Source organism: Phocoena phocoena, chromosome 5 (assembly GCF_963924675.1).
Source record: "Phocoena phocoena chromosome 5, mPhoPho1.1, whole genome shotgun sequence".
Classification (NCBI taxonomy): domain Eukaryota; kingdom Metazoa; phylum Chordata; class Mammalia; order Artiodactyla; family Phocoenidae; genus Phocoena; species Phocoena phocoena.
This window is the reverse complement of record NC_089223.1, coordinates 55,247,103-55,267,610: the sequence shown is the minus strand read 5'-3', so window position 1 is coordinate 55,267,610 and position 20,508 is coordinate 55,247,103. Positions and strand designations below refer to the sequence as shown.

At 33.7% G+C, this 20,508-nt stretch overlaps 1 protein-coding gene across 4 annotated transcripts in view; it reads right to left on the bottom strand.

Moving 5' to 3' along the window:
* EPHA5 (EPH receptor A5) overlaps positions 1–20,508 on the bottom strand; it is a 325,672-nt gene that overhangs the window by 255,058 nt on the left and 50,106 nt on the right. For all 4 annotated transcript variants that reach the window (XM_065877349.1, XM_065877352.1, XM_065877350.1 and 1 more), the window contains exon 3: positions 10,086–10,746. In XM_065877349.1, the coding sequence (XP_065733421.1) occupies positions 10,086–10,746 (661 nt within the window). The remainder of the gene's footprint in view (positions 1–10,085; positions 10,747–20,508) is intronic.

The window sequence follows — 20,508 nt, the reverse complement described above, 5'->3', positions numbered from 1 at the left end:
CAACATGAAAGTCTAAGAAAACCTGGAAACGCTCCAGGTACAAGTACCTAGAAATTAAATTAAATAGAACAAAGCTTGGGGCTGATAAAGTTAATTCATATACTGGGACCCACAAAATTGAGGTCACCCCAGTGGCCCAGCACATGTCACAAATCTAAACCTAAATCAGCCTGCATTTAAGAGAAACCTAACATACACCAATCAGTATCCTCAAACTCAGCTTTAGTTAGCCCACCTTACCCTAGAAAGTAGGACCTGCTAGCCTTGTAATTAAATCCGGACCTCCTAGCCAATCATTCCCTGGTTCCGCATTGCCTCTTCTAAAGCTCTAAAAACCTCACTCTTGCCCAAAATCCCCTGGGAAGAGTGTCCCACTGCTGGTGAGGCACTGTACTCATGGATTATTTTGGATAAAGGATATCAAACCTGTTACGAAATTGTTTTAGTTTTGTCATTTAACAGGGCTCATTTTACTGTGTTTTGTTTTAATGCAGGGAAATTTTAAGATGGCAATACATTTTATAAATCTGGGGATGGAAACCCACAGGGGGCAGAAAAAAAGAGGGAACCAAAGCATGGAGTGCTGCCTTTTAGAGCTGATCCTATCCTGCTTCTCTGCAGGACAGGAGGGCTGAGAATGGGTGTGGGAAACGGGAAGACTTGGATTTTAATGTCCCAGGGTCCAGGAGAAAAAGCCATAGCCTTGTGTCAAGTGGGGAGCCCTTCAGAGAGTCTGAAACCTTGAAAAACTGGCTGCACCCTCAAGAAGACACTGGTTAATAGGAGGACGAGGAGAGGAGAATTTGTAGAGTTAGACAGAATAAGACAAAATATTAATATGCTTATCATTTCTGTGTTGTTTATACAGTTTCTTTGTATTTGGGTATAAAGCAGAAGGTTGGCAGACTACAACCTATGGGCCAAATCCTGCCTGTCACCTGTTTATGTAAATAAAGTTTTATTGGAATACAAAAAAAAAAAAATACAGGGCACTGGGTAAAACGTTGCCCATGTATACAAGGAGTGCCAAAGAGGCTTGTGGGAGGTGGGACGTCTTCATGGAGGGAAGAAATCAGTCTTCAAGAATCAAAATTTGTGGCCTTCCCTGGATGAGGTTTTGGGGTATAAATTTACACAATTTATAAAAGCCACCAAACCTTAATCCTAACTATCATAAAACTCCTTAATCTGGACTACACGTTACAGTCACCTAGGGAGCTTTAAAAAAAAATACTGATGCTCTGGCCAGCACCACACAATGGAATCAGAATCTCTCATAGGTGTGTCCAGCAACAATATGGTTTTAAATTATTAAAATTACTGTGTTGCACTATAAAAATGTTGAGAAGAGAAGAATTAGATAAAAACTGGTCCCAATAATACCTCATCAGTAGGAGGAAAGCTTAAATCATGTGACGAACTCCTACAAGCCAATAAAAAAAGACAAGCACTCCAAAAATGCAATTCATAAATTGGAGTGATTAGGACATGGCTGCCATTTGTACTTTTCTCTCTACCTTGTTGTGGTTTGATTTTTCCCCTAATTTGCCAATATTGTTTACTTATGATAATAGTAGAATGAATTGATAGTAAATATGAGATTCCAAAGTCAAGAAGCAATTAGCAGAAATAAAAAAGGAAAGAATTTCATTAGGTCTAATACAATCAAAAGTTATATGACTACCATCTATATCAAAACAAGAAACATCTGGAGGGAAAGATAAATATATAATTAATGCGTAATAGTCATGAAACAACATGGAGAGTGCAATATTTTGATATTTATTCAAAGGGATTAAGATAAATACATTTCTTGCCCTTGTGTAGTTACATAGCCCTAAAATTTATCTGTATTTCAGCTCCCTAATCTTTAAAATAAAGAAAAAAGGAGGATTAACTCCAAGAGTCCTTTATATTAGGGCTTCTCAAACTTAGATGCACATAAAAAACACCAAGGGATCTAGCTAAAATGTAGATTCAGATTCAGTTTTTCTATGATGGGGCTTAAGATTCTGCAGTTCTAAAAGTTCTCAGGTCATGCTGAAGTGGCTAGTCCATGCCCTGCTCCTGAAGTAGGCATACTTTATATGCCTTTACAGGCTGTCTCTGCAGGTGCATGTTGTATTATTTAACATTTCACATATGAGGAAAGTTGGGCTCAATCTGATTTTGTTTGTCCACAGTCACACAGCTACCAAAAGGAAAAGTGAGATTTGAACGGAGAACTGTATCACCTAAAGCCCACAGCTCTCTTTACTGCATAAAAAATCTGGTGGTGATTTCAGTTCGATTTTGAGGTTTTAAGTCTACTTAATGATTTTATGCCATTGGTGGCTACTTTGTTTCATATCATTTGCATTCTTTTTTTAACTTTTTGCTCTTAAGAATCTGAGAATAGACACTGAGATGTTTGCTGAATCACACTCAGTGAGTTTTCAAAATTAAATTTTCCTGTACACACAACTTTTCCCATGAGAGCTATACTGATTTATGTTATCAGACTTTGTAAAAATCCTTCTGCTGCTATCTGAATAACAAAAAAAAGCAAACAATAAAACAGAAGGAGTACGTTGTGGTTTCCCAGTACATTTAAGTATCATGGATTTTAAATCACTTCTGAATATATCAATTCAGATATATGATGATATATAATAGCCTTTATCTTTATCATTAAATTTTTCTTCAGAGAATTATCTTTCTATATTAATTTATTTCTATATTTCTTTGTTAATTTATATATTTCTATATTAATTTGTTATAATAAAAGTAGCCTATCCAATGCATATCCTTTTAATAAATGTTTTTTATCAGGAGATGTTTTGTAAAATATGAGACACTTGAACATAAATATAATCATTAATTCTCCATCCATGTGATCATAATGGAGCTCAAGATCAGAAATGCTAAAATTCCTTTGCACGGTAACAATACGGAATGTGCCACCATCATAATAAGACATTCTAGAGACTGACCCAAAGTAAAATGTACAAAGTAGCTATTACTATTACTGTAAATATGAGGCATAGTATTTATTTGTTACATTTATTCTAAACATGGCATAGGAAAGGGAGACTCAAGACTTTGCCTAATGTACCTTCTTTTATGAGTGAGAAAGTAGGAGTGCAAAATCAAGATCAAAAGCTTGTCTAGGAGGGATTATGGAGTGTTTGCTTCTGCTTCTTCTATTTCTTTTCCTTTATTGCCAAATCTCTCTCTCTCTTTTTTTTTTTTTTTTTTACTGTGCACATATCCAGAAGATTCACTGGACCAATGAAACATTAAGTTCTTAAAAAAGAAAAGGCTTTCATTCTTTCAACTGGTATAATAATTTACAAGCTGCCATCCACCACACCAATACTACTCATAAATAAAATGAGTTGTTTCATATTTGATATGTATGTATTTGACCCTAGGTATTATTAGGAATTCTCTATCCTTAAGACAGTATAATATGTATATGAATAGCCTCTTTTAGCAGGTAATTTCAGGGAGTAGCAGCTCTTTTATTTCTCAGATTTTAATATGCAAATACATTTTAATATAATTTTAGAGGGAAAAGAGATATATACAAAATTGATTAATATACTATGATAGATCTCTGCACTGAAAGCTTCCATCTGCTTGTTAAGCTGTTTCCCATAGTCTTCATGTGGCTTCTTTTTTCACATCTGTGTTAAACATCACCTTTTCAGAGAAACATTTTCTTACTACCCATTTTTTTGCACACTCACACTGCCAGTAACAACGCTCATAAACCGTAACTGTAGATGTGAGTGCATATGTATGTTTGTGAGCTATCTGTCTGCATTACTAGGATACAGGAATTGTATAGATAGACTACAGTGCCTACTACAATAACTTAAAGGATGAGCGATCAATAATTTAAAGAATGAGTGATGATATCTAAGGAGAGAGCAAATCTCCTTCATAAAGTAGGTTCCAATATATTTACATAGTTGTGATCACCCAATAAATAAAAATGTAGGACTATCCTTTGATAAATGATTCTACTAAAGAATATACTCTCTAGTTTAAACAAATTAGAGAATTTTCTAAGCTGAAGCTACCCTGTATTTTCCAATGGACAGACACATATTCCTGTACATAATTTTATTTTTAATAAAATATCTAAGACATAGCTAACGTTTATTGAATAAGTACTGTTTTCTAGGCGTTATTCTAAATAATTTTCATATAATATCTCCTAGAATTGCTATGAGGTAGTTAGAGACGAGGAAAACAAGGAAAAAAGAGATTCAACAACTTGGCCAGGGATACAGAGCTGATAAAGGCAGAGGTAGGATTTGAATCCAGGCATTCTGGCTCAGAATCTGCATGCTTAAAACACTAGGGTACGTTGCGTCTCATCAGCAGCATATTTACTGATATACTATATCACTTTATCCAAGTTAAATTAGTCACATTTCAAAATGAATACGCATTTTAAGAAATGTACACTTCTTTCGTTCTGCAGAAAAATGTTCACTTTTGCAAAGGTAACCAGTCTATAAACATATTTAGCTTTAGCAGCACACCTGCTCACGTAGGCAGATGGAGTATATTTCAATCAGTGGTTCTCAGCTAAGAGAGATTTTTGCCTCCAGGGGTCATTGGTAATATATGGAGGCATTTTTGACTATGAAAATCAGGAGTGGAGTATTAGAGGCCAAGGAAGCTACTAAATATCCTACGGTGAACAGGACCACCCCTCCCCCCAAACAACTAGTTATCTGGCCCAAATATCAATAGTATCAGTGTTGAAAAACCCTGATTTAGAAAAAAAAAAGCAAAAACAAAAAAATGCAGAGTATGCTCTAACATTTTAATAGAACTAATCTAAAATTATTCAAGGGAGGAGTTAAAAAGAAAAGAAAAATCTATTTTATTACTCTCATGTATAATACCTACAAATAGATGAAATGACTTAACTACTTGATTGTCTTAGTGGTGGTTCACAGCAGTAGGTCACACACATACACATATACTCACACACCATTGACACTCTACTTTCATAATTACCATCTTTTGTTAAAATTTTTAAATTAAAATTAGTTTCCTTCTTTTGCATAAAATAGCATACCAAATAGGACCAAAAGTTCAACCCCTTTGAAGTTTTTTGGTAATGTGTCTAATTAAAAATAACTAGGCTCTCCAATGCATAATTATATGAACACCTAATACCCTAAATTTCCAGCCAATTTTGTTTCAAACATAAATATGCACCAGAAGTTTGAATGACCGACATACTACTCCCTGCAGTATCTGTACTATTTCTGAATCAAGGCTCTTTCTTGAGCTCAGTATTTTCACTACATTTCCTTGCTGTGCAATCATCTCCCAGTTGGACAATTAATGTGTTTTTTCTCCGCAGCCCTTGGCATGTGACACCCCCCCTTACCCTGTATTTGAGCATGCACCATATACCTTCTTCACTCTGACTGGTTTTGGCAGTGACCCACAATCTAAATCTCTTTCCTCCATTTGATATAAGTGAAACTATAATTATCTAGGGGTAATTTCAAATTACTACTTCATTCCGCTAGCAACTGATGAAGATTAGTGGTCTTGCCTTGCATCTGAGTAAGTCGGCAACATAATCACAAGAGAACTCAGCAGGCAACATTTGATTCATGTGAACTCAATTACTTCTGTCAAACACATTCACTTCAATAAAAAGCAGAAACTTCCAAAATGCGTTTCTGCTAACAATTTTGTGCTCAAAAAAATTTCATTTGACTCTTAAGGGAAAAAATAGTGTGAATTTCATCAGAAATAATAATAAATAACAAATATGGAAACATACTTGAATAAATGGATTTAATACATTATTAGTTCCTGAAAATAAAGAACATTTCAAGGAAATAAATTTGTATACTTAAGGCAGCTTATTATAGAAAATTCAGGCATATAAGTAAGCTTTAGAAAAATGAATTCACTCTACGTTTTAACGTAATACAATAGAAACCAGAGTACTTGCTTACCTTGTTAAAATCAGATTATTATGGAAAAGGTAGTCAAGTTCTCCTAAAGGAAGTTAAATATGAACTGCTAAATGGACAGGGACTCCTGAATCACTTCTTGGTTGTCTTCTGGGTTGAAGCCGCCATATGTTAATAAGCTGCCTAGCATTCTGATTCCTTAAGGTTTAGTTGCTAAAAGCCTCTCGGTCAAGTCTATCATGCCCTGCACGCATATCAGGTCACATGAACATGATCCAACAGCAACTACCTGGTCACTTCCTAGTACAGATTCAGTAAATCTTAACATATGACAATCATTACAACAGGTTTACTCAAACTTCACTTTCTTATTACAGCCTTAATTAAATCCCAACATATTTTGATTATAAAAACTGAGTTATTAAATGTAAATATGTAATAAGGCTATATTATAAACACCTTTCAGCATGTGATGTTTTGAGGGCTACAAAAATCACTAAGACGACCTCTATGATAGTTAATATATCATATGCCAATCATATATGATTTAATACCTGAAACTTGAAAATTTGGCCTGAGAATCTTAGGACTAAGCAAAGATTAATTTAAAAGACATATTTGTCAATTTTTATGACCAAGGATGTTTTCTAAAGATAAGTACAAAGGTAAAATAAACACAATTATTTATTTAAAATAAATAATTTTAAAACATAGTATTCTTTTATGACTTTGCTCATCCTATTTCCTCTTTTGAATTCATTTTCCTTACCTCTTGCCTTTTGATTTCCTTCTCACTTCTTAAGATTACATACACCACTGTTGTAATCAAGGAGTATGTAGTCTAATGGGGGTGGGGAGTGAATCATAAATCAAATAATAAGTTAACAAATATGTGCAAAATCATAACTCTAAATGGTTTTATGAAGGAAAATATGTGAGTAAATAACAGAGGGGGATGACCTAGTCTTCAAGGATCAGGGCCAGCTTCCTTGAACAAGGAGTGTTGGAGTACAGATCTGAAGGATTAGTATGAGTTGATCAGGCATAAGGGAGGTAAAAGAATTTTTCAGGGGAAGGGAACAGAATCATAGAAGAACAAGTAATGAAAGTGAGCCTTTGAGAAACTAAAAGCGAGCCAGTGTGACTAGTGCATAGTTTAAGATGTGTCTAGAGAGCTAACAGGCGCAAAGTCATGCAGGATCTTAGGCTACTTTAACAACTTTATTTTAAAGGAAACCATTGAAGAGTCTAAAGTAAGTGTGTTGGGACTAGGCAGGGACTGAGGAGGATGGGTGTGTGCAACTACCAGATTTGCATTTTTGTAGAGATGATACACTCACATGGCTCAAAAACCAAAACTACATAAAAAGTCATTCATTATATTTAAAAATAAAGTTACAACAAGATATGCTTATAGATTGGAGGAAAAAGGAAACAGAGAGAAGTGGGTGATTTTATGAGATAATTGCGTGGTAGTTTCTATAAATACTTTGGGATGGATTGAAAGTGGGAGGTGGGTAAGAAGGAGATGTCAAGAATGATTCCTAGATTTCTGGCCTATCAAGGATAGCTCCAAAACATCAACGTCCCTACTTAAAGGTTTGGGGACAGTACATTAAAACCATAGAATGAGGGGCTTCCCTGGTGGCGCAGTGGTTGAGAGTCTGCCTGCCGATGCAGGGGACACGGGTTCGTGCCCCGGTCCGGGAAGATCCCACATGCCGCATAGCGGCTGGGCCCGTGAGCCATGGCCGTTGAGCCTGCGCGTCCGGAGTCTGTGCTCCGCAATGGGAGAGGCCACAACAGTGAGAGCCCCGCGTACCGCAAAAAAAAAAAAAAAAAAAAAAAACCATAGAATGAGTTAGAGTTATGGAGGAATTGTATATGATACGCACACTTACACACATACATACATTTACATTTGCATGTACATATAATATATAGGTTTAAATGCATATATTTATTTATGTGGGACTATCTGTGATGCCTTAATTCTCCAAAACAAACCTTCAACATTTATTTATTCATTCAATAAGATATGTTATTTATAGAATAAACATTTGAAATTCCTCCTAGAGCGGCCACATATCATTTGTACATGGGAAAACACCAAGAGGCACTATTCATATAGACTGCACTGTGTAGAACAACTTCTGGTGCTGTGTCTACAGCCTTCATGACCCACAGCCTTTGTTCCTCCTTCGAGAGTAGGGTAGTAAACACATTTATTGATGTTTCCTCCAAGGTAGCCTCTCCAGTTCGTCCCTCTTTCTCTCAGGTCTCTACTCCTCAATTAGTAAGAGTACGAGAATAGGAAGTTGCAGTAAATGCATGCACTAAAAAACATCCTGTCAGAACACTACTTCCCCAAGATGTTTTCATGATAAGCACCTGCAGAATATTTTAAGCCCAGTAACAATCAAAAATTATCCTCTAAATGCAAAGGTCCTTTATACTCTGTGTGGATACGGACGAAGACAAAAGTCACTGTGTTTGAACTAAAGCTACCACATTATCATTCGCTAAAAGGATATAAACAAATAACCAAATCAAGCATGCTGCTTTATAATAATAGTAAACAAATTCTTAGAAATAATAAGATTCATATTGTAAATATTTTAGGGAAAAGAATACAGTGTATTCAATGGATTATATTTAACTCCCACTTCTGATTCTACAATTACATATATCTTCACCTTATACCAAGAAGGCTGCTCAAAAAGAAAAGTTAAGTTAATGTTAGTTAGAACTTTCCTTTAAATCCAAACCTAAATAAAATCTGATTCATTTCCTTGACAAACTTAAAAGCTTATCTGAAACATCATTTAGATTTAATAAAACTTTACATATACATATAAAGGAATAGAGAGTTGTAGATTACATGGAGAAATAATCATGCACTTGATTGTAGATGGTATACAAATATGAGGTGATGCTGAAAAAGGAAGTTTAAATATGGTGCAATGTGTTTCTAGAGAGAAATAATTAAGCAAAGTCAGTATGATTTACAGGACATTTCCTAGTTTTGTTTCCCTGGATCTACGGTCAATCTACAGTCAGGCCTGAACAAACTGAGCAAGTTTGATCCACATTATATACTGGATTTAGAAAAAAAAAATGCATCTGAAGCTACCAGTGGGATTAGGGGACTTCTTAGCATTTGGTTTTCTCCTCAGTTAATACACATTAACTCTCATTACCTATTTGGCATGTACACATCATGGTGAAAACAAGTTCAGGTTCATAAGGATGGGTTTTTCCTCTTTTAAGGAAAATGTGTTTTCTTCTTCATAAGCTGTTCTTCACTTTGCATAAAGTACTATCCTGTTCCAAAAAGCTATTGATAAAGATCCAAGTTTAAAAGGGCAACTCACCACACTGTGGGCAAAATGAGGGTATTTTCAGATGAAGAAGGAGGCATGCATGATCAAGTTTCAATTTAAAAGAAAAATTAAAACAAAAAAATTTCCAAGTGCAAATTGCTTTGAAATGACCTTTCTGTATTGGCTCTATCTCCAAACAGTTATTTGCTTGGGTTCTACTTATTATTCATTTAAAATTGACCTGGAAATTCTTAAAAGCAAGCATGTAATAGCCATCATATGTAAACAACACAGTAAACTAAGTCCTGTCACCTTACACATATTTTCCAATGAAGTTCATGTGGCTGAACTTATATCTGAAGAAATTTTAAAAGGCAGTTAAAAGCATGCCAAAACAAGTCTCATCGAAGGTTTACATTTGAATTTCATATAACGAGTAAAGAGTACTATTTTCTCTTCATGGAGATAAAGTAGCAATAAAGTAGCAGACACTAATCATACAAAGAAAGTTATATACAAAGAAATAATCCCTTGATCTGAGCTGTCCAAAAATAAAACTTCTGAAAGCAAAATGAATATGAAATATTACACTGCAATAAGACACTCTCTGATAATTATGTATATCCAATAAAATATTACATTAAATCTTTCATCATTGCCAGAAGTTTTAAAATTCTGAGAAGAAAGAAATCAAACTTGAAGAGAAATAATCTCCATAAATTAGCAAAGTAAAAGGTCGTTTGCTCATCATCACTGGAAGAAATACATATACATGATCCAAATGAAGCAGACAACCCCTGCAGATCCAAAGGTAAACTCTTACCTTGACAGGTGCCATTTTTCTCTTCAAATCCTGCCTTGCACATGCATTTCCCAATGGGCACCAGCCACTCCCCTTCAGCGCTGCAGTGCATTTTGGGTGGTTCATCTGTCACAGAATGGTTGACACAGGAGCCCGACACTTCAAGCAACTGTGAAGAATCAGCTCCAGTGATTGTGTCAGGGAAGACAGCCAAGTGTCGTACCACAGAAGGGCATTTTTTATAGTAGACACGAACGGAAACGAGAGCAATGCAAGCACCCACATCTTGAAAAGCGAGATAAAATCCCTTTTTGCTTAGAGGTCCTACATCTCTGACCTCTGTATTCAGTTTCATGACACGGTCACCAAGATCAAGTTCTGTAAAGCTTTCATCGGCAGCAATGGTATCAATTTTGATGTACTGGTTTTCCTTGATGTTTCTCCCATTCTCATCTGACTCAAAGTAATACATGTTGAAAGTTTCCTTACAGGTCCCCAGCCCTCCAGGAAGACTGTTGCAGTCCCGCAGAGTAAACTTGAGTTCTATGAAGATTCTGGAAGCACCTTCGTTGGAGATCCAACTGGTCAAAAGCCAGTTATTTTGATTCTGTTCCATAACTTTGCATACTTGGTATGTGTGGATAGGGGCATAATTTTCATCAACTTCACCAATCTCTTCCCACTGTGTAATATAATAGAAGGACAAAAAAATTAAAAGACAATTAGAAAATAACCAGCAAAAACAGTCAAAGAAAACTAATTCAGGGGTAAAATTTCTGCTTCCTCAATATACAGTATTGAGAGAAGGAGCTATACCGTGAAAATTTTTTTAAATTATTTCCCTTTTTAAATTAAGTAAAGTATTAGTCATTGTCTCCAATGTAACTCAAGCATACAGACATGTAAATGATATTCCCCAGAAAAAAATCATGTATTTCAGGGTAACAGTAAAAGAAAATTCAGTATGGATGTGACTAACAAGAAGCAGTGAAAGGCAAGTATATATATTTGGAAATAAGTTTGAAAGAAAAAGGGTAGATAAAGTTTGAAAGACAAAAGGAAGTACAATTTTTTTTAAATGACAATGAGAAAAAAAGCAGTAAATGTGGAAAAGAAGGGATAAAAATGTAACGTGAATCCACATTTATTTAACCCTGGCAGGTTACAAATAACACAACAATGTAATAAAACTTGAAAGAAAATTCATCAGTTTAAAATTAATAATAAATGTTTATTTCATTGAACCAATCTGGTTAGGAATCTTTTATAGTTGGATAACTGTTAATTCATACATTTATTCACAAATATAAACCTAGAGACAGACAGAAAATAGAGATAAAAATTTTAGATTAGTAATACTGAGAGCCTTGTCATTTCAAATACTGAGATTTTTTTGTTATACATATCCTGGGAATGCATTATTCTTTCTTACAAATGCATTATTTTATGCACAATGACCTTAGAAGTTCTGAATATACACAGGATGTAGAAAAATTAAGTATGATTTATATAGCTTCCAAAATACTATTCAGCCAAAGAAGAGATCTAAACCTATCTCTTTCCTAGTAAAATACTACGGTTTTGAGAATGTCAATGCACCACACCACTTTCTAAACAGTGTAAAACCAGATTTTTCTTCTTCATAAAGGTTATTATAATAAGAAATTTAAAAAACCTGTCTACAATCTGTGTGAATAAAACTACATATAGTTTTAAATCTTTAAAAATTGTCCTGAAACACACAGAGCAATGTAACCATACACAGTGGCTTTCAATAAAAGCAGAATGTGATTTCAGACATTAAGTATTAACTTCACAGAACCTCATTTAGTTAGACATGAAATTAAATGGAGCATTATTTTTTGATTTTGTTGAAATGACAAAGATATGAAAATGTGGCATCACAAGGGATGCACATAAATCATATACCTCAGATGGCCCCTCTCAGAGTTTTAGCTGCCATCAGACAGACAGAAGTAAAAGGTGTTAATGAGGGGAAAATGCTGAGCTCCTTAAAATCACAGAGACATCAAGGTTGTATCTTACCTAACAACTTTCACATTAGGGTGTTACATGAAACCTTAGTTCATTCATTTAATCTCACTTTTGTCCTCTCCCAAAATTTATCTAAATTGTACCTAGTCTCTGATTTTCTAAACCAGCTTTCTCTCTCATTAAACTACTTACAGTTTCTTCCTGAAGCCATCCAGGTATCAATATGTTTATTATAAACGCTTAATGAATGTCATGATTAATATTTCATGGAAACAAGCACCTCAGCTAACCAAATGAAAACAACAAAAATGATCAACTTACTGTAAGAAGATTAATTAAATGTATTTTCTTTGCATTAGTAAATTGGAAAAGAGGATCAAAAAACTCTTCTCTGAAAAAGGAAAACCAAAATGCTACGTTATCTCTGTTTTCGATTCTCTTCTTTTATAATAGTCCTCAAATCTAAAATAGAAACATATTTCAAATCCTTGGCCTTAAATCATTTATAGAAGACTCATTTCTGCATCACATATTCCAATAGGATCCTGCTAGCAAGTCAAAGGAATTGGACAAGTAAAAGGAATTGGAATAGAAGCATCTTCCAAGATTATAAGGCAAGCAATTCACAGTCTTTGTACAAAGTCCAAGGTACCACAGATATTATTAAAAATGCAAGCCAAGCAGCACTTGACAAGACAGCTTAATAGTTACTGCTTCGGGTGATAATTTCAAAGTATGTGCATAGGCATATTACTTCTCTGAATATTCTCAATTAAGAAGAGGAAAAACTGTAATTTTCTTTGATGTTAGAATTTACCATGGTGGGATTTTATTTATTTTTCTCTTCAAGTGTCCAAAATATAAATGAAGGCTCACATTTTCTATTTCTAATGCATGAATAGGAGGACTTTAATTTAAATAATTATGGCTATAAGCCATTCAGAGAATCAGAAAGGTAATATATACACATTTCCAATAAATATCTGCTCCTATTTAGACAAATACATTAAGAAACAAGCAAAAATATTTCATTTATTTTAGATTGACCAGCTGAAATAAAACGTTGAATTCTTCAAAGTTTTCTTCCCTTTTAATACAAAGGAGACATCCTGCTGTTCTCAGCAAATATCTTATTTAGGAAGAAGAAACAAGGAGATGAACAGAAAGTAATACTCATCAAGAACTTAAGATCACAGCAGGTATATTCCTAGATGCTTTTGCAAATGTCATGTCAATGAGATTACCGTAATTTAATGAAGGGCACAGACAGAAAACACAATATTTTCAGTTTAATTTTGTTGGAATTCCTATGATCCCATGGTTTAATAAAATATTTGCTGACTACTACAAACGAGGTGCCTGGACCTTTTGGAGGCATAGTCACTTAACATAATATAGTTGGTGTAGCTCTGTTCTTCAGGTCTGGCTACTCCTCAAGACCCACCCTCTGAGCCTTTTTCTTTGTGTTTGCTTCCTCCTCATTCCTATTTCTTTGCCTTAATATTAAAGAACTGGTTACACACTCAGCTTGGGCTGGCTTGATTTCTCTCTCAAATGCTTGGGCTTGCTCCTTTTCCCACTGGCCACTGAGAACTCCAAGTCAGCTGCATTCTAATCCCATGCTTGGCCAGGCATCACAAATCAGCCACATTGATCAGAGAAGTGCAAAAGAAAAAAGACTTATTTTCATATCCATATGTGTATAATGGAGTTACCCACTTACCCTACCCAAAGCCATTAAGAACTATTTTCTCCCTGCCTGCCTCTCATTGCCCTGTTAGGTTTCTTGCCCCAAGCTCCTATTGCCTCTTGTTAGCATTGATTTCATTTTCAATCCCCTAGCCTATACATCACTTCTTTTGCTTTCACAACTTAAAACACTGATTCAGGAGACACAGCCTAAAGTAAAATCTCCCCTTACATTGTGTCCCCAAATACACATAAAGAATCATCAAGCAAACGGAGTCAATTTTGACCTTTCAAGTTATGGGGGTGCCTATTATCTAGTTCTGTTTTCATTATTATGCATCTATACAGAGATTAATTTATTAAGGCTAAAGTACAGTGGTCAGAAACTTTGTAGTAGAGCCCTGCATATAAATACTTGACTGGTCTTGTACAGAGGAAAGATTACCAGCCTGATGCTCTAGAATTAGTCCCAGCTCTTATAGTATCTAGATGTATAAACGAAGACTTAACCACTGGCATACTGATTACCATAATCTCGAGTGAGAACTGAAACTCTCTATCCCAGTCATCTAATATCCAGTATAAAACATCAGAAGTGGCCTTAAAAGACCTGGTCCTATTGTTCATTTTAGAAATGAGAAAACCGAAGACCAGATTTTCCCAAGCTCACAAAATACCACCGTGATACCATCTGAGCATCCCCTCTGCCTGTCTGTACCTCTACCTTCTTATTAGCATGTTTCTGTCCTTGAAGTCTGGGTTTGCGTGTGGGATTCCTTGATTCACTGCATTGATTGCTACTCCACTCTGTTGATACTAAATTCACATTTTTTTTTCAGACATGATGTAACCATGAATAATAATCCTTTCTTTCTTTTTCTTTCTTTCTTTCTTTTTCTTTCTTTCTTTCTCTTTCTTTTTCTTTCTTTCTCTCTTTCTCTTTCTCTCTTTTTTCTTTCTTTCTTTCTTTCTTTCTTTCTTTCTTTCTTTTCTCTCTCTCTCTCTTTCCCTATATATAACTTAATACTCTAAACATGGATATGAAGGAAAAGACAATTTTCTTTTTCTCTAATATACCTCAGAGTCTGACACCACAGGACACAGAGTAGAGCACTCAGTAAATATTTTATAATGAATGAATTAATATCAAACACATACATATCCCTCCTAAGTCCAGAGGTATATGTTAATATGAAATCTGAAATAATTCAAACATGGTAAATAAATGACTATATGATTTGCCTTTTGTTTTTGTTTGAAGAAAAATAAATTTTATAAACTGTCTGAACTTTATATATTCAAATAAAGGAACGTTTATAAGTTCATATTTTTGAAAATTAGTCTTCAGTAAAAACCTCTAGAAAATTTATTTTAAGACATTTGCTTATTCCAATCATACAATTATTTTTAGTTTAGTTTTGCATATAAACCTATAGAACTCTTTTTCTTTAGCATTACGTTTTCCCAGTTATAACTTACAGCTTAGTTTAGATATGTTAGATATTTTTTAGCATGAAATGTTTTAACATATCAGTTTTTATTTTTCACTCACTAGCCTTCTTCAACATTCGATACAAATTAAAAGCCCAGGATGTAGCATATCAGTTAGTGGCACTATACCTTCTCCCCTATTCCAGTCAAACAACATTAGGACCATCTTAATGATTTTCTTTGGCAGAGCGATGTTACAATATAGCTAGGAATCAACTGCTCCCAGCTTTACTCTGAAGTGTCCAAAGCATAACTTTGTAACAAACCTTGTTTACCACATAAATGCTTATTTGAATATAGGGATAACTGTCCATTATCCTTTAATATCACAATATTTGTATAATGCATTTTGAAACGCTCCAAAAGAAACTAATTCTAGGCTTCTCATTTTATTCAAAATATTGTTAGATACCATTTATTTTTTATTTTCTTTGTGTGTGTGTAGTGTGTTTGCTAACTTCACTGAAGATATCCTGACCTCAAATTACTAATTACTGTTGTTCTTAAAACAGTAGTACCTCCCCATGATCTTAGAAATTGCCTGGGAAAGAGTTTGACTATGTGCTCAAATTCGAAAGTTGGGCATTTTACCCATTTTAACTAGTGAGCAAAACATTCCAATTGCTACTGCATCATATGTTTACCTAAAGTCTAGAATTTCTGGAAGCTTCCTGATCTTGCAAGAATCAAATGAAATACAATATAAAAAATCAGAAACTTCAAACACACCAAAGATCTTTTGTTTTTCTTTCTATTAATGTCCAGTTTTTTATAGTAATTAATATTTTTAATATCAGCTTTTTAGTTTCAGTATTTCATTTTTTTCAATTTTGCCACCTAATTTTAATTTTGATTAAAATTAGGTAAAATATACTCAAATAAGAACCTAAATGAATTGCTTATTTTCTCATTTTTCCCATGTGCATGATAAACTATTATGAATATTCTTCCCCATAATACTTTATAAGACTTGCTGTGTTTACATAAAATCATTATGTTTTTCCTCCCTGCTGCATGTACAATTGAGCTCATTTGTCTGTGTGTGCATGCAGAAGTTTGCCATTACCTAATACATTCAATCCAGGGCAATTCCTCTGAGAGAAAATGAACCAGAAAAATCCTTAAAGAATAAGTGACTTAGGAACATGATTAATGGCAGAAAAAGTGAGGAATCCTATTATTGTTGGGGTGGACTTTTTTGTTTGCTCTTACTACCTTTGATGTGTTACTGTCCACTAGAGGCCATTCCTCATTAGAAAGACATACTGTATTATTAAGACCAGTGCATGTTGAACACAATTATGAGTGCCTAGTCCACCTGCTTGCCCAGTGGCTGCCCAAATGCTTAAACAGTGAGAGTTAAGTAGAAGACCAAATTTTACCTTGGGTCATAATGCTTTGAAAGAAATTTTATTGTAATTCAAAGGTAATCATGGAATGTGTGAAAACCTCAAGACTATAATACAATACAGGAAGAATAGGTCCAACCTACAGCTAGTCAACCTACATTTGAGAAGATTAATTTTCTCATTACACACTATATGCGTGACATAATCATACAGAACACAGCCACATCATTTTGCAGAGGAGTAAACTGAGATCCAGAGAGATTGATACACTAATTAGTGCCAAATTAATGTCTAAGATCGGAAGTCCCTGTTATTAATTAACATTTGCTCCTTTTGAAGGGTTAAAATTTTAATGCATAAAATATACTGGCACATGAGGTCATTTTAACCAACAAAAGAGAAAATGTTTCGTTATCTAATGAACTAGGTATTTATGTTTCAAAAGATAAAATTGTGGGCCTTTCTTGTAGAATTCTAGCACCCAACCTTCCTTGGTCAGTTTACTGACTTTTTGATCAAGACCACACAAGTCCATTGACCAAGAGAAGTAGCTCAGTTTTTATGCACAACCACAAGGCAAAATGGTTTAAAAAGAAAGAAATATGTAGTAGTAGTTTCTGTTTCAGAAATTCAATCTCTTTAATAGCTATGTTTTTTAGTAAAATAAATATGACAAAATGTATCAACTTTCAGCAAAAATCATTTGAATTAACAATCTTGTTACATTTCCTCAATAGTATGTTAGTGGAAAAAAGGATTGCATCAAATAGGTGTTTGAGCTGTTTAAAGCATCTTTAAAATTCATGAGTATGATGTAGCAATATTGCTAGAAATGAGTCAATTAATTTTCTATGTATGAAATAAAGCTGAAGTCAATTACTTTATTGCCCATAGAATAGTACAAGTATTTATGGGCTCAAATTCAATTTGTGAAACGAAATCACTTGGGAAATATAGAGATGAAAACTTTCAAGTTTATATGAGTACTTTCACAGGGAAATTTGTAGACAACTGAGCATCTGCTTACAACACTAAATATGAATGGTAAAGAGGAGATATTTTTCACCTGGAAAAACAATTCATATTTTTTTCTTTAATGTTGCAGTCAGTAATTTTTTTTCAAAAAGGAAAGAAAGAAAAAATATGGATTCTTTCTTCATTTATTCTTTAAAAAAAATCCAAGCGCACAAGAAATGACATAGAGACTGGAAAAATCAAAAGTACATTAGTAAAATGTTGACAGAGAAGTTTATGATTTAAACAAAAAGGTATTTCTTAGAAAAATATTATAATGAACATAATTTAAAAACAAAAAAGAAAATGTACATATAATAACTGCTTATATATTTGTTGTTATTCCATTTTTAAGATGGTATATATTAAACAGTTTCACATTACATAAAATGTTAAAATATATCATGAATACTTCAAGCTTTTATTTGGCTTTTTCCTGAAAAGTTTACCTAGGAAAACAAATTCAAACATCAACTTGTCAATAATAATTTTAAAAGGCAGAACGAGCTAAGTGAATAGGTATGTCTGAAATTAACAAATTAATAAACTGAATTAAAATCTTAAATGATCTCATCAGTGTTTAATCAAAAAGCAGTCCCATTAAATATGACAAGTTATCTAGTTTGTCAGTAATTTTGTGCCATGAACTAAAATTTTAAAAGGAGCAGCTAAAAATAGATTTATAAACCACTGATCTAGTTTAGTTCCATTTTATACAATACATTGAGACACCTCCATTTTTATGTGATAGTAGCTTACCACTGTATATTTTCTATCCTGTTATACCAAGAGGTAGGCAGTCCAACATTTGATAACTTGTAAAACTGTGGTAATACAGATAATCTTTTGTGTACGATTACAAAAGTTCACTTAGTCTGTGAGTTTATATCTTTCTAAAGAGATGACTGTGATCTCAATTACATACTTAAATAAGTAAAAGTACAGATTAACCACAGAGATTTTAATATCTAATGAGTCATGTTTCTATGTTGCACACACACACACACACACACACACACACACATACACTCACAATGAAGAATTCTTTCATGACAGTATTACAAGATGCTAGAAATGGTCCTCCGAGTGTTATTTAAATATACATGTTCTCAATAACACTTTAAAATTTTAGAGTGACATTACTACTATCTTTAATATAAATACCGTCCTATTATAAATAGTTAAGAATTATGTGGAGAAGCCTTCTTCTCAAAGCAATATGAAAGCTTCAGTAAATGAGGAAAAGAACTATTTCACTTGGGATTCAATTTAATGAAAATAAAGTAGATTAATCTCTGATGCTAACCTCTGGTGCACTTAACATTTCAGGCAAAATAGATACAATTATACACTTGCCATTCTGGCAAAAAAAAAAAAAAAAGATTTCAGTAAATCATTTGCAACTCTGGATTATTTATCCAGCCTATAAAATATACCAGAAAACATAATGTTGTCTGTGGTCTCTGGTCTTTATGCTGCCCTCATTTTTCAATAGAAGATATTACATTTTTGGTGTAGGCCTTCACAACAGCACCCGTAATCAATTCCATATCTCATGTTAATCATGTTCTTGTAATCAGTGGCTATTCAACACAAATTTCCACCTCAGTTTTTGTTGGAAAACAGCCACATTAGGGCTTTGAGTTTATTCAAGTTTAAGTGATTACATTGCCATCATAGACTAAAGTTCACAGCATCCACTTGCCATAGCCATATTACCAACACTGTAGAAATGGAGGGCGTATACAGTTACTGTGTTGTCCAGTCAGAAGCTATAACTTCCATACAGAACAATGTTATTTTTCAGAATCCCAAGGCTTCTCTCTTTGAGGTGGAAGTAAAAGAAGGAACAGCCAGGGATCCACTGCAGTTTCTTCCTTCTGAATTTGTTGAGTCTTTTCTGACCAAAAAACTGCTCTCAACAAAAATAGCTCCTTAAGTAAAAGTACACATTTTTACCAAAAACTTAATATGAACATTTTCAATGTTTAGTGATAGTTCTAAGATGGCAATTCCAAATTTTTAGCATTCATTTTTACATGTTTTTGATCATTAGTTTAATGCAAATTTAATTTTGACCTACATTAAACTGTAGAGTTTTATAACAGGGCATGCTAGTTGAAGACAGTGATTGACTAATATTTATAGAAATTTTCTATCAACTCAATCTAAATATTTTGTTGCATTTTATTGAGGATTTTTTAAATTTGAGGATTACTGTGAAAATGCATTTTTCTGAGAATGCTAAGAGTTCTAGGCAAATATAAAACCTTTACAGCATTAGTGAAATTACAGCAGTAGGGAAGAGAAATCTTATGTTTGTTCTTCCTACTTGAATCTTCTGCCTATATTTTTTCTGTATCTTCCTAGATTGTCCCTTAATCATCTTGAGGCCTTTTTTTCCTTAAGTTAGTGACCACAAATGGGAATAGTGAAATTAATTTTGCATTGGGATTTTAATCTTAAAACTGTAACAAGTTTTTAATTGCCTTTTTCTCTGCTTATCAACACAATCCCTTTCACCAATATATTCTAGTAATAGGAAGCATAAATGGAGCAAATGTAGATAACAAGTAAGTCTAGTTATCATACAGAAACACAGAATTTTTTAGCCTAAATAATCTTAGATAATATTTGATATTTCTGTGTCTACTTGTAGAGGAGCAAACAGGACTCTGTATATGATAAAGGATATATCCATAATTATAGGAAATAACTGTCACTGACTTCCATTTATTGTTGTTTGCTACACAACTAATAGTTAATAACTAACAGATATTCTAGAAAGCTAAATAAAATGTTCAAAACTATACCTTCTCTTAGTATAAGGCCCAGATGAGGCCCAGGTTTCAGGTTTAGAAATATACAGAAAAAAATTTTGAGTTGGATTAAAAAGAATTGTTTCC